General features: G+C 50.1%; 1 protein-coding gene across 1 annotated transcript in view; it reads right to left on the bottom strand.

The window, feature by feature from the left end:
- Positions 1-956: 956 nt before the first annotated feature.
- LOC125940323 (vitamin D 25-hydroxylase-like) overlaps positions 957-13,625 on the bottom strand; it is a 156,767-nt gene continuing 144,098 nt past the window's right edge. Inside the window, exons 2-4 of the mRNA XM_049656367.1 lie at positions 4,019-4,289; positions 1,955-2,142; positions 957-1,153 (exon numbers count right to left, since the gene is read on the bottom strand). Coding sequence (XP_049512324.1) covers positions 972-1,153; positions 1,955-2,142; positions 4,019-4,236 — 588 coding nt within the window. The 5' untranslated portion in view covers positions 4,237-4,289 and the 3' untranslated portion in view covers positions 957-971. The remainder of the gene's footprint in view (positions 1,154-1,954; positions 2,143-4,018; positions 4,290-13,625) is intronic.

Genomic DNA, 13,625 nt, shown 5'->3' with positions numbered 1-13,625 from the left:
TTCAATGGGCTTCAATGGATACTTTCTATGTTGACGTTCGATAGCTCCAACAATATCTCAATGGGCTTTCAATATCGAGACCCAACGCATCTCTAAAGCAATGATTCAGTGGGCTTTCAATATTAACGTGCAACATATTGCAACAATGGTTCAATGGGATTGCAATGTTGAGACTCAACACATGTTTAGCAATTGCTGCAAAGAACTTTCAATATTGAAATACAGCATGGTTTCAACAATACACCAAAGATTTCTCGATGTTCGACAGAATGTCGCGGACCAATTATCAGCACTTGACAACTTCCTCAATTATTTTTCAACAATCATGCAATGTATTTTCAGTGCCATTGCTGACGTTGAACAATGACATTTCAATAACTTTTCAACATTTATTGTAAGGGTTCATTCATATATGCGAAACAAAGCAGCACTAGCAAGACCTCCTCCACACTACAATGTCGTACACACGTAGCACGTCAACTGTTAGAAATGGAGCCAGCAGACATCCAGTGTCTCCAGTGGTCTCGGGGGTTGTAACCCCCCCCCCCTGAACCGACCTAACCGCCCCCCCCCTTTTGTTTAACCCCTTTTCTTTCCTTCCGCAACGGCAACTAAGATGTAAGACGCGCAATCGTCTGCACACTCGCAAAAAGCCGCATTTTTTGACAATTTCCCTGAAGAAATCGAAATTAGTGCTGTTTAGATGGTATTGTCAAACTGTCAACCACCTCCCCCCCCCTGGCAGAAATCCTGGCTGCGCTACTGCAGACATCGCTGCGGAAAAGTTCGCCGCCACCTGTATTGCCAACGAATCATATCTAGGAAAACTTTTTTGGCTCGTTGGTGCAGAACTGAGAAGGAAAACAGTAGTGCGAAAGAAACAAGGACGAGTGTAGTACGCAGGACTGTGTCCTCGTCTCATCCCTCTTTCTCTGGTGCTACTGTTTTCCTTCTCTCTTATCTAGGCTTAGCTAAGCCCGCGGCCTGAAAACTAATTCCCGAGGCGCTGGTCGCATCGCAAGGCCCAGCACTTCGTTCTTAAGGGCCGCCACACCATCGGACGGAGCTTCGACCGAGAACTGATGCAGGATGTTTGTGAAGAAGATGAACACCACCATGACGGCAATGGACTCCCCGGGACACGAGCGTTTTCCTGTGCCAGTTGGAAATAAAAGTCATCCTTACTTAGTAAACGGAGACAAAATGGAACAGCACTGAGGTTACTCCAGAACCAACCATCTCTAAACTATCAGTAATAATGCCACAATAAAACCCAAAATAAACGAAAAGTAGTATGGGAGATGTTTTAATCATTATAGAATTTTGTCTCAAGTGTTTGGTATATTGACTCATCATTGTGTCAATATTTAGGTTGTATTTGCTTTGGGTGAGGAAAGTATAGCCTTTTCTTTTCTTGTTCTTCTGGAATGAACTGGACATCTGCGCGCTATGATGGAGCCTCGTTTGATAGTATTTAATAATTAGTTTATTACCGTATTTCTTTCTAATAATCAAATATTTAGTTTCCTAATGTTGTTTATTTCGTCACATGTGCGTCGAGGGCACACCAAGGCATGCACTTTCTAGCACCACAATCAGCCAACAAACTTGGCAATTTCCTGCTAACACCGCTGCCCTCGAATATTTTAGCGACAGAAACATCTAGTGATCATAGGCAACCACAGTGCTTCGAGTCAAGGGTCTTCAACACCACAAGAGTAGAGGGTGTTCTAAAGCAAATAAATAAACTAATATGATGATCCAGTGTAGGCGTAGCGGCTTCTTATTGGCAAATTTCTAATGTAGCTCCTCGTAAACAACGTCATGTCAAAGCACTGTACAGTTTCTCAATAATTAATTTTTTGTGGACATACTACGTATTTAGCAATCTGTTTGTGGACAGGCTGACATGTCACACTCAGCTAGACCCCCCCCCTCCCCCCGCCCCTCTTACCACATGAGAAGGGAATGAACCGCTCGGGCTTCTTCGCTGACTTTCCGTCGTCACTCAGAAAGCGTTCTGGGCGGAACACTTCGGGGTCTCCCCAGAAAGAAGGTTCGTTGAAGATCGACCAGAATGACGGAATAACGATGCTTCCCCGGGGTATGAAGTAGCCGCCCAAATTAATGTCGTTGCTTGCGCTGCATGAATTGCAAAAAAGGCGTCCGTTAATTGGTATACACAAAACAACAACAAAAATAAATAAATAAGGAAGTAGAACCACAGAAAGGTAACGCCTGGAGTATAATATCATATTCCGAGACACTTTGTGCTTTATATATTGGCTTCATGTAGGCGACACAGCATCACCCAAAAGAGCATAATCTACCAATCTCCCTAATAAAAGAAAAACATGGCCTAAACTCAAGACGAGCGTTTTCTTTTGGGTCTGAATATCCTGCGTAACGCATGGTCCTTTCCTCTTGAGACATTGGATTGTACGTTGGCTTCAATGCTTCTCAAAGTTAAATCCGATTCGGCACAGTCCTTCTACAAAATTTGATCCTCGAGCCTGAAAACTCATCTTAGGAAAGCAACTCTGCCTTTTGTGGCTACTTACTAGCTTTCATTAGAGCGAATAGCTTTGTTTGCCTTTTTCGTTCGTGTTCCTTGTTGGCGATTGGCCAGTGGATTAGCGATATAAATGCACCTATGAAAAGCGTGCGTGCTCTCCCGAAACCGAGTTATGGGGCGCATTGTCTGCCGAATGACAGCATCAAAGGTCTTCGAGACGTACGTGCTAATTCGAGTGAGCTGTATAGTGCGTGAAGGTTTAGATAGGGCAGTGGAGCACTCGCAAAGAAAACGTGTAGTGCTGCTCATTGGTTTGGTTACTGTCGTTGCCATTGTACCAGATACGACCACCTTTCCTTTGTAACTCGTTCACGAGCCTCTCACTTGAGCGGAAATCCTGGTGATAACGGCATGAATCGTTTTGGACATTATAAACATTTTGTTGCCGAATAGAACACTCCGAACTTTTATTTGTTTATAAATTAAATTAATCAAAATTCCATTTGATAGATTGAGGTCATCTATTTAGAGTATTTTATTTGGTATGATTCGAAACTTTGGTTATTCGTACACTCCTAATCATCTTAAGCATTCCATTTAGATATTCTGAAGCGTTTTGATGTCCGTTTATTTCGCCCGTAATTTTCTTTCTTGAATATGTGCTTTTGAGCGCTTCTATATTCACCTGACTACCAAGAAACCATATTCTTCGCCGCCTATATTGTAAATTCTGCATTGATATAGGCACCCCAAATCTCTCGCGGTCCATCACTTCTCAATTTGCGTCTGCCATATTTATGCGTTTCGCTTCTGGCAGCTCTAGAGTTTGCCAACCGATACCACCTTAAATTTATTAATTTGACATGCTACCTCCCACGCTTAAAACTACTAAAACTTAATCATCTGCTTTTAAGACTGGAATGAGTGTCTGGCTTAACGGCGGCGCATACCATTTTGCGTGCGGTGTTCTCGTCGCTTAGTTTGCGTTCAAGCGATAAACAGCACGAAGGTCACTGGCTGCTGCTGCTGACACGCTTCTTCACGCCAGCGTTTTGACAGCGAATGTCCGCGTTCATCGAGTGTCATGTGTTCATGTTTGCCTGTGCGCAATGACGCCATGCTTATCAATTTAGTTAGTAAGCGAATATTTCCATGTTTATACGTTTAACCAAAGAGACGTGGTCCAGCACGTGCTTAGCATCCTGGAACGCCAGAGGCCGAAAGCGGCGCCCCCACGGGTTTGACGCGAGTAGGTTGCTGCTCCGGGACGTTCGAGCACGCTAGTGTCTTGCTTTAATTCCCCTATCCCTTCCTCCCTTTATGCCGGATCGTAAAGTTGTTTCACTCACTCACTCATGTTTATGCGGCCGATAAATCTACTATACTTACTTCCTACAGCTGTCTACTAATTTGCTATCGCAATGGACGCTTCGCCTTGCGGGCAAGACTGCGAATTCTCTTTTTTATGAAACATGCTCCACCGTGGACGCGGAGAAACCTCACCTTCTCATCAGGCTAAGTGGGTTGACGGGCTTGCAGCGCATCGTCTCCCACATGAACGCCTGCGTGTAAGGCATGCGGGCCCGGTCCATCCACGAGACTCGATTGCTTCCAGTCGGGCCCTTCTGCTCGATCACGGCGTCGATCTCGGCCTGGACGCGACCCTGCAGGTCTGGCTTCGCGGCAGACATCAGCAGCAGCCACTCCAGTGCGGAACGCATTGTTCCGCTGCCTCCACCGAAGTACGACCCAACGTTACCTATTAGCAGTTCACCTGTAGAAAATTAGAATGGCGGAGGTTACACTGACTTGCAACGTATACAATGTGCAGCGCTTGGTCAACAGCACGCACGTTCATTCGCCTTGACCTCCCATTCGACTCACTGTGTGCACGCAATAATGAAATATATTAGGAACAAGCAGATAGCGAAACAGCGCTGTTTCACTCTGTCTTTTGTTTTCTGCGTTTGTGGGCGCTGCGAACACTATTCAATTGAGCAATTACCATCTCGCCCGAGCGTCAGCCCTTGATCCCAAGTTACTTTATACCAGGGATGTCAAACACCCCGCGGAAACAGCCCACGAAATCCTTAGGGGCGGCCCGCGTGGCCTCATTCATTAGTGCAAACCTTCTGACCTCCCCGACTTTCTTCTGTCCGTTTCCTGACTCGCTCAACGGACACTGTTCCCTTTCGTAGCATGGTGGACGTAACTGTTCACCTTTCAAAGCGATAATAGCGCGCTAACCAGATTATGCATGACGAAACGTGACCATGGTCATCCCTCTTAAAAGTAGGCGTGGGTGCGGTAACACTCCCCCCCCCCCCTTCAACATATAAAATGGACAGTCACTTCAGCATACGCCAAAGAGGGTGAAGGTGAAAGCCTGGGCGCCAACATACATTCATCAAATTACGTGACATTCTCATTCGAATGCGTAATTCCTATTCGGTTTTCCGACCGAAGGTCGTGGGTTCGATTGATCTAATTGACGCTACCTTGAATAACTGTGCCTTAATTACCCTCGCCTTAACGCCAAAGGTGGTGGGTTCGACTCGATCCCACATAAGCTCAAGGGTTCGACTGCCACTGAAGGTCGTGGGTTCGAGTGCCTGAATTAACTGTATCTTAATTAAGACGGTGACCCGCGCATCATCGGAATTATTGCGTGAGCGTTGCTTGCTTACTCATACAAGACGATGACGACGGTGAGCCGCACGCGTGTTTCTATTTGCGCCCAAGCCCAGTGCTCGACCGCTGGCGGCGCCATGCGCGGCTCGCGCGAACCATGTTTCCAGGTGGTTTCTTTCACCGAGGGCGTTCGAACGCAATCATATGATTGGCATGAATGCATGCTTTGGAAGCATGGCTGTATGGCCTAGTGGTTATGACGCTCGCTTTGAGACCCGCCTTGACTAGAAAATTTTTTTCTTGATATCACGCTTTTCTTTATTTCATCGCTGTTTGGCAGCGCGGTCGGTTGAACCCCGGTGCCGGGCGCCGACGCGAAGCGGCGGTCGTTGGGGTGTTGCGGAGCGCAGCGTAGCAACACCCCATATAAAAGCATACTGCTCCAGTCTGCTCCCTCCCTGATAGTGAGATTATATTTGGATCATCAAAACAGTTATGCGTTTATTTAGGAATACCATCGATCCCTTAACAGCAGCCAAGTCGTGCCTAGTCACCACCAGCCCAGCGTGTTCTCCGTTCCAACGGCGGCGGCTAGAAACATGGTACGCGCGAGCGGCGCATGGCGGCGCCAGCGGTCGAGCCCTGGGTTTGGGCGCAAATAGAAACACGCGACCCGCACACCATCACAATTGTTGCGTGAGCGTTTGCATATAGAAAAGACGCGATGCCGGGTCGGGGTAGTAAGTGAATTACTACACTTCTGCCCGAATTGGAGAGTAGCTCCAATTCGGGCACCACGCACAACAGGGTCTTCGCGGCAGTCTGTTCGCATCGTTTTGACGAGAACGATCTGTACTGTCCGCCAGGCGTCGACGGCGATCTGCGGCTGAGAGAGAGAGAAATAACTTTATTAATGAAAAATAGGGTTAAGGGGGCCGGAGGGTGGGTCCTTAGTCCAGGACTCCAGTGGCCACCGCCACGCGCCGTGCCTGGTCGAGGAGGCTCAATTGAGTCTCCAGGTCAGTCCGGGCGAGGATGGCTGCCCAAGGCTCCCTAAAGGAATTTTGTGCTAAACGGGGTGAATTTGAATTTTGGGGTGCGGCTTGTAATGCTCTCTGCACAGCAGTCTGCTGAGCCCGATCAAGCCTTACAACTGAAATTACATGTCGGGAGCGCCGCGTTTGCAGGTACCTTAACTCGATGGCGCCACCATACTGGTGGAGGCTCGGGAGCGCGTTGATTGCGCGCCTCGTCTGAATCGCATATCGTCGTCTGCGCCTGCGGACGCTGCGTTTGCAGGCAGTTTACCTAGATGGCGCCACCATACTGGCGGAGGCTCGAGTCGTCTCCCCCTGCGTTTGCGTTATAGGGTATTTTCCGCGGCCCGATAGCAAGCGCTTGCGTGGCTCAGCGGTAGAGTATCCGGCTCCCACGCAGCGGGTGCGGGTTCGATGCCGGCGGGAGCAGGTAATTTCTTCGCGTTTCCGACGCGGCGGACGCCGCCGGCGGCGGCATCATCGCGACCCGAAACGGCTATTGGAATAAGCCTATAACAGCTTCCGCAGTAAAAAAAAATTACGTAGAATCTCCCCAGGGAGTTATCTGAATGATGAGTAAGCATTTCGTAGTAACGACGTGGTATTGAGTGCTCTCAGCCAACACTGCTGGCAATCCTATCAGTGCTCAGCGACTGCGGTCGTCTTGGTGCCATTACGGTAAACGTGCCAGCGCTGCGGCGACACGAACTGCTGCGGAAAGCGGCGCAACGTCAACTGATGAGGCAAGCAAACTACTGCAGGTGGTGGCACCACGTGCGCTGATTCTGATCCCAAGCCAGGGCCGCTCCACAGTTCCGGATTACTAAAGGTCTGCCTATAGTGCGTCACACGTCATGTAGTCACAGAGACGCGCTCGTGCCACTGCTCGTGCATTCGTCGTCTTCTTCCACAGCTGGCGAACTTGAAAGCGATCGGCGTACACGGAGGACGGACGGACGTTCAGACAGTTTTGTCATTCGGTAATCGTAGAAATGACCACGCATAAACAAAATCACCGCTTAAGCACTCCGTACAGATGGTAAACAGCGAAACTGAAACGTGCGGCCCCGGTGTTTATGAATGGGTTAACATTGAAGTATTTCTCAATTATTGGTTACATCTTTGTGTGTTTCTCAATGACGTTGCACACACGTTCTGCTTCGACGGAGAAACGACGTCACTGACGGTATGACCGCAGTCCACCGTTGTCGCATTGGCACTTGGGATTCTTCAAAATTAAGTCTTTCCGTCACCTAAGACAATGAATGGCTCATACCCCCGTAAACACGGCCTCCCCTTTACGACGACAGATGTCAAATTCTACGCTGGAATGATGGGCGGCAACGGAGCCAGCTGTGAAAGAAGACAACGACGCTCGAGCCATTGTTGATGATGATAGTTTCTGCTTACAGGCGACCGACGGACCAATCGGCTAGCCATATACAGCTTCGGTGTAAAGAGAAAGATGTTGGGGGGCAGTACAGGGGCAAGAAAAGGGCCCTCGAGGAGCTATGTGGACTGAATACGGCCCGGTGTCAGAGATGTGTTTCAGACCACGGATGCCTTCGGGGTTGTTCTTTACGGCGCTACATGGTTGCGACAGCGCTTATCGCAGTCAAAGAGAGCATTACGAATGACAAACGCCAGATATGCACTCACATATGCTTCTGCACGCTCCCGTTTGATTGTGTGGAAATGAGAAACAAATGGCTGACGCCGGTGTTCCCAACGCAAAACGATGGTTGACTCCTTTCTAGAGAACATTTTTCCACTTGATATAAAAATTTCACTGAAATTATTCCGGAAGCCCTTGGTGAATTCAAGATTTCAGCGAAATTTTTATATGTGGTGGATGAATGTTCTGTAGAAAGGAGTCAACCTGCGTATTGCGAAATTTTGGGATGTCCAATCGACTAACCGCAAAGGCCGAGCACTACTACGATCCTGGCATATATCACCACGAAAGTTCTAAAGAGTGTCTTGCGTACTGCTGAGTTCCAACGCGCCAGCTCTTTGCAGGCTACGTTTCATTAGCGAGGGAATAAATATGATGTCTTCTCACAGAGACCTTTAAAAGCCGAGACATAAGTGGCATCGTGAACCAAAAATGCAGCCGGCTACGACTGCACATACGCCGAAGCAAAGGAACATCCGAGAGTGAAGAAGTAGCATGGGTTCTCACATCGCTGTTAACAGCTTTCGCGTGGGGCCAGCAATCATGTGATTGTAAAAAAAAAACAGCGTCCAGGCACTCCGTCGAGATGGTTAACACGCGAAGCTGAAACGTGCGGCCCCGGTGTTTAACAGTGGGTTAATCCCGACGCTGTATTGAAGCGTTTCACTATTATAGGTTACATGTTTGTGTTTCTAGTGGAACGCAAGCGCCAATAGCAGGAGGACGCTGCTAACAACGATGCCGAGCTAACTCGAGATATCGAACGCATGCGACAACGGCGAGCCGAGGAGCCGGCGTTGCGGTCAGAGCAGGTACGACGCAAAGAACGACGTCACTAACGGCGCTACCAATGGCACGTGTGCTTGGGTGCGACGTAGAGATCGACGTAACTTACGGCGCAGATAATGGAGACGTTTAGCGAAACATGGGACGAACGGTTATTCGTTTCGCCTAGCCAGATACAGCTATCGCGGTAAAAAAATGTCACAGTTTCGCAAGGGCGAAGCAATGAATGCGATAGCAACACAGCAATGTCATACGAAGTAAGGTGAGCGGCTTTGGTAGCAATATGAATTGTAGTAAACATGAGCTGATTAAGTAAGCAGGTGTGCTGCGGCGTAAGTAGACCGACATGAAGAGAGACTCGATGACCACGAGAAGGCGCGTGTGAAACGGTGGTGTTGATGAGAAGCGCTTCCCGTGGGCAGCGCGTGCGAAGGGACACACCTGTAGCGCTGCACTGCCGACCCGGGCAGCATTGCATGTGTAGCGTGCGTTGGAAAATGTGGCCCGACTATTACTAACTGATTGAACAAGCGTGGTGTGAGCGCGCACAAACAAACATGAATAGATCACACTGAATGACTGCAGAAACGACTGTCAAAACGCTGGCAGCAAGCGCATACGCCGCAGCAACGGGCGAAGGTACGTGCGGTCTATCGCTTCAACGGAAACTGAGCGGCGAATGCACGGCGCATAAAGGTCAGAGCCGTGTGGAGATAAGCGACGGTGCGAGCGAGCGACGAGCGCGGTTGTTGGCAGAGTGGAAGTGCGCCCCCCCCCCCTCCTCCGCTCCCTCCGGCGCTGGCTTCCCGCTTCCTTGCTTGCGCGTGGGAGTTTGAGTGCGTTCGCTCTCCGTGATAGCGTGCGTCCCCGCACGCTTCCGCTCGGGCATACGGCGCGCGGCAAAGATTTTATCTATAGGGAATCTCACGGCGACGGCGACGGCGACGACGACGGCGACGGCAACGGCAGAAATCCGTTTGAAGTGTCCATATAATTGCTATCGCAATAAAAGGGCGGAAAAGTGCCTACAAAGTGTGGGGAGCACACGCTGCCACCTTCTCCCGCGGGCGCCCGCCCGTCGCTTGCGCACGGAGCACACGCGCCGGTAGCCGGGCGGACATCTCGTGCGCGCACAGCGCGGGCAGCGGTAGCCGGGCGGACACGGGAGAAATGCACTTTGCCCTCTTCCGGTTCTCGCTCGCCTCTCGCGACGCAGGCGCCCACGCGGGAAGAGGAAAAGTATCCGGCGGGCGAGGAGGACACTCCCCTCGCGGAAAGGTAAAAAGGTATAAAAGAGCCCGACCGAGAGACCCCGGGGCTCTTTGACCCCGCTTGACCTAACTGCCCATACGGATTTACCCGCTGAAACCCGTGAGTGACCTCGTTTGCGTGACTACCACACACGGCGAGGCAAGCCTATTTTATTACTTATTATACAGAGCGGACTTCCCTCTGCAAGTGTGTTTTATTGCCCACAGCAATAAACGTTGAGTTGACTCGCTTGTTTCCTTATTCGCCCGAACCCTACGTAGCTGCGATTACACGCGCTACGGGTTGGGGAAGACCCCCACAAAAGGTAAACGAAAATAAAACAGCGAAGCTGGGCGATCGTAGCCGAGCATTTTGCGGAAGTGCGCGCGAACTTTTAGGGGCGAAGCTCCTTAGGGTGTGGGTCTGTCCCTCCTCTGTAGTAGTAGTAGTAGTCGTCGTAGTGGGTAGCCACGTCTACTTTTATGAGAAAAAAAAATTCGACAGTTGTGTCCGTAGCGTGGAATCGAACCAGGGACTCCTCGCTTCCGAACGCGCGGCGCTAACCACTACGCCACGAAGCGCACATGGACAGACGCACCTAGATGGCAATAAATACCCAACATTAACGAAAGACTGCGCGTTTCTAACGCGTTTGTGCTAGCGCGTTACGGCCCGTGTAAGAAGCTGGTGTAAGACGCTGTGGCCTCTCCGTCTTACCCCCGTATTCATAAACGCTCCTCGACTTGGGGACGCTGGCGGAGCGCCGATCAGCGAGGACGGACTCGCACTACGCTCCGCCTTCTCAAAGGTTTTCAAGAGGAATTTTCGCTCAAACCCACCTGAAAACCGTATATTCTGCTTCGTGAAGCTGTGAGGATCCCGTGGATACCACGATCTCGGACCAGGAACGACTTTACGAGGAGAAACCGCTTTCGGAAGATTGGAAGCACAAGTAAGGACGCTAACCCTCACGACGACTACGGCCGGCGTCGCGCGTCGCGGGAGACTCTCGCACGTGCGGGGTGCGACGGCTTTGTGTGTCTGTGTGGGCGCACGGACCAACAACCAGTGAATTTGGACACTTACCGACACGAACGAAGGACTCAAGGTGAGCGATATTTACCTCACCTTCGTTCCTTTCTGTGTGAAACGCTAAGAACAGTAGCGGGAAACGCGTAAGCCAACAGCATGCCCAGCTCGGCTTGATCGCCTTTTTCGCCATATGGACGTCGATGAAGAGCTTCCCGGCCCTTCTCAGGAGCCGATATGTCTAACCAATGAAACGGACGAGAGGGAAATCTCGTCTCCGCAGACAAGTTCGGATGAACAACCGGCGTCTGGCGACGCGTCTCTCGGAAACGAGAATTACGACGAGAACCATTCGGAACGCCGCGCTTGGACTGAGGACGCTTGGCACACCGTCCTCTCGCGCAGGCAACAGAAGAAACAGTTAAAGCAGAAATCCGACATGGAGAAGACTGCGAATGCAAACGAGAAATCGAAAAGCGATCCACTCGCCGAAAAAGAAAAAAGTCACGCCAAACAGGGATTACGACGGATGAAACGCCGCGGCCCACCTCCTCTGCCAAAAGAGGATATCAAGATTATTCTGAGGCCACACAGGGGTCTTTTGGTGAAAAACATATTGGGACTGGAACTCTCCAGGGCGGTGATAGATGCCTGCCAACAAAGTTTCAACGGCAACGACTTTTTGTTGCGGATCCACCCAGGATCAAACATTGTAATCTTATCCACGCCAAGCGAAGACGTGGCGAGTAGGCTGCGAGAGATCAGCCAATTAAACATCAGGGGGACAACTCACTCCTTCAACGCATACGTGGCCGACCCCGAAGGCGTCCTGCGGGGAATAGTTCACGGAATACCAGCCGGAACTTCGCAGGCTGAGCTTATGGAGAACCTGCGTGTTCGGACACAAGGAGTGAAAATTGAGAGAGCAAGAATGTTGGGCTCGTCAAAGACGGCAATAATCACATTCACGGGCCGTGTACTGCCAAGGAGCGTATACATGATGGGAGCCGAGTTAATCTGCTACCCATACAAGCCAACAGTACAGGTATGCAAGATATGCCTCTTAACCGGACACCGAACGGATGTATGTCCAACTCCAAATGTCAACGTGTGCCCCAAGTGCGGGGCAAGAGAACCAACGCTAGGACACCACTGCACCCCCAAGTGTGCCATCTGTGACGGGGAGCACCCCACGGGAGACAGTCTATGCAAGAAAAAACTTAAAAGCGTTGCTCCTCCCAGAAAATCCAGGATGGAGCAGCCAAAAAAGAGGGGAGACCAACCTGAGTGGACCTGCGATGCCAACTCGGACAGCGAATTCCCTCAACTGGAACTGCACAAGCATCGATGGTTCAGCTCGGAACGGGAGGAACAGCACCAGTCGAGATCAAGATCCCAATCCCCATCGAGTTCCAGATCAATATCTCAATCTAGGAACCAGTGGCAAATCAACAACGGCAGCACGGTATCTGCTCACCCTGGGTCATCCAGCCTAAAGAAACAGAACAAAAGCGGAGGACCCCAGACCAAGACGGGCTCTCTCCAGGCCAAGGAATCAAAAGACCCGCAAGCCGCCGGTCGGACAAACAAAAATCAGGTGAGCTGGGCGAGAGTAGTATCTCCCAGTGCTCCGGTAACAGAAAATCCGCAATATAAAAAAATATTAGAAGAAAATAAGAGGCTGACGCAAGAGGTCAAGCAGCTCAGGAAACAAATGACCGAGGAGCGAAATGATTTACATGCGGCAATATCCTCATTAGAGAGAAGGCTAGAGGCTAAGCTGCAGCCACCACCACAATTTCCGAAAGGGACAGCTGGAGGCTGTAGTGAGAGCACAAGCGATACACCGTCAATAAACCGCGTGAATTCAATGGGAACAGCGACGTCAGGTGAAGGAGGGGAAGGGAGGATGGACGAAAATACCACCACCACCCCGAACGTTATACTAAATAACAACGATCAATTAACGCAGCAAATACAGGCACAGTTACAGGAAAACAGGCAGGGTATCGCTAACGTTAATAAACTCCTACAAGATTTCATGATGGAAATCAAACTTTTCGTCGGAGAGGAATTGAGAACTCAACGACAGTACGTAAACGAAGCCGTGGGAAGTTTGCAGAGGGCGATAAACAAGCGCCCTCGCTCGGCCTCCGCGGGCAGGAGTAAACAATCAAAGGCGGAGCGCGACGACACGGAAGCGCCCATACATCATGGCCAAAAATAATTTAAAAAGTGCAGAACAATTAGAGATCTGGCAGTGGAATTGCCGCACTTTTCACAAGCGCGCAGCTGCACTCCAGAATTATATAAACTCGGCACCAATTCAACCGGACGTAGTATGCTTGCAAGAAATTGGCACCAAAATGGTCAAGCTGCGCGGATACTACACCCTGCAAAACCCTAATTATCCCCGCATAGCCACGCTGGTGAGTAAGACGATTGCGGCAAAGGCAGAGTATATAGAAAGTCTTAAATTCAATCATCAAATAATCAGCTTATTCCCCCAAAAAGGGGCAAAGCGAGGACTGTAATAGTGAACTTATACAGTCCTCCAAAAGAGAGAGATGTGGATTTTAGCGAGCTCCTCGCGCAAGCGGTTAATATCACGGGCACCAAGGACCGCCTATTGGTGTTGGGCGATTTTAACGCACCTAACACTGCATGGGGTTATATAAAAGACTCACCCAAGGGAACGCGT

Source organism: Dermacentor silvarum, chromosome 9 (genome assembly GCF_013339745.2).
Source record: "Dermacentor silvarum isolate Dsil-2018 chromosome 9, BIME_Dsil_1.4, whole genome shotgun sequence".
Lineage (NCBI taxonomy): Eukaryota > Metazoa > Arthropoda > Arachnida > Ixodida > Ixodidae > Dermacentor > Dermacentor silvarum.
This window is presented reverse-complemented; position numbering and strand designations above follow the sequence as displayed.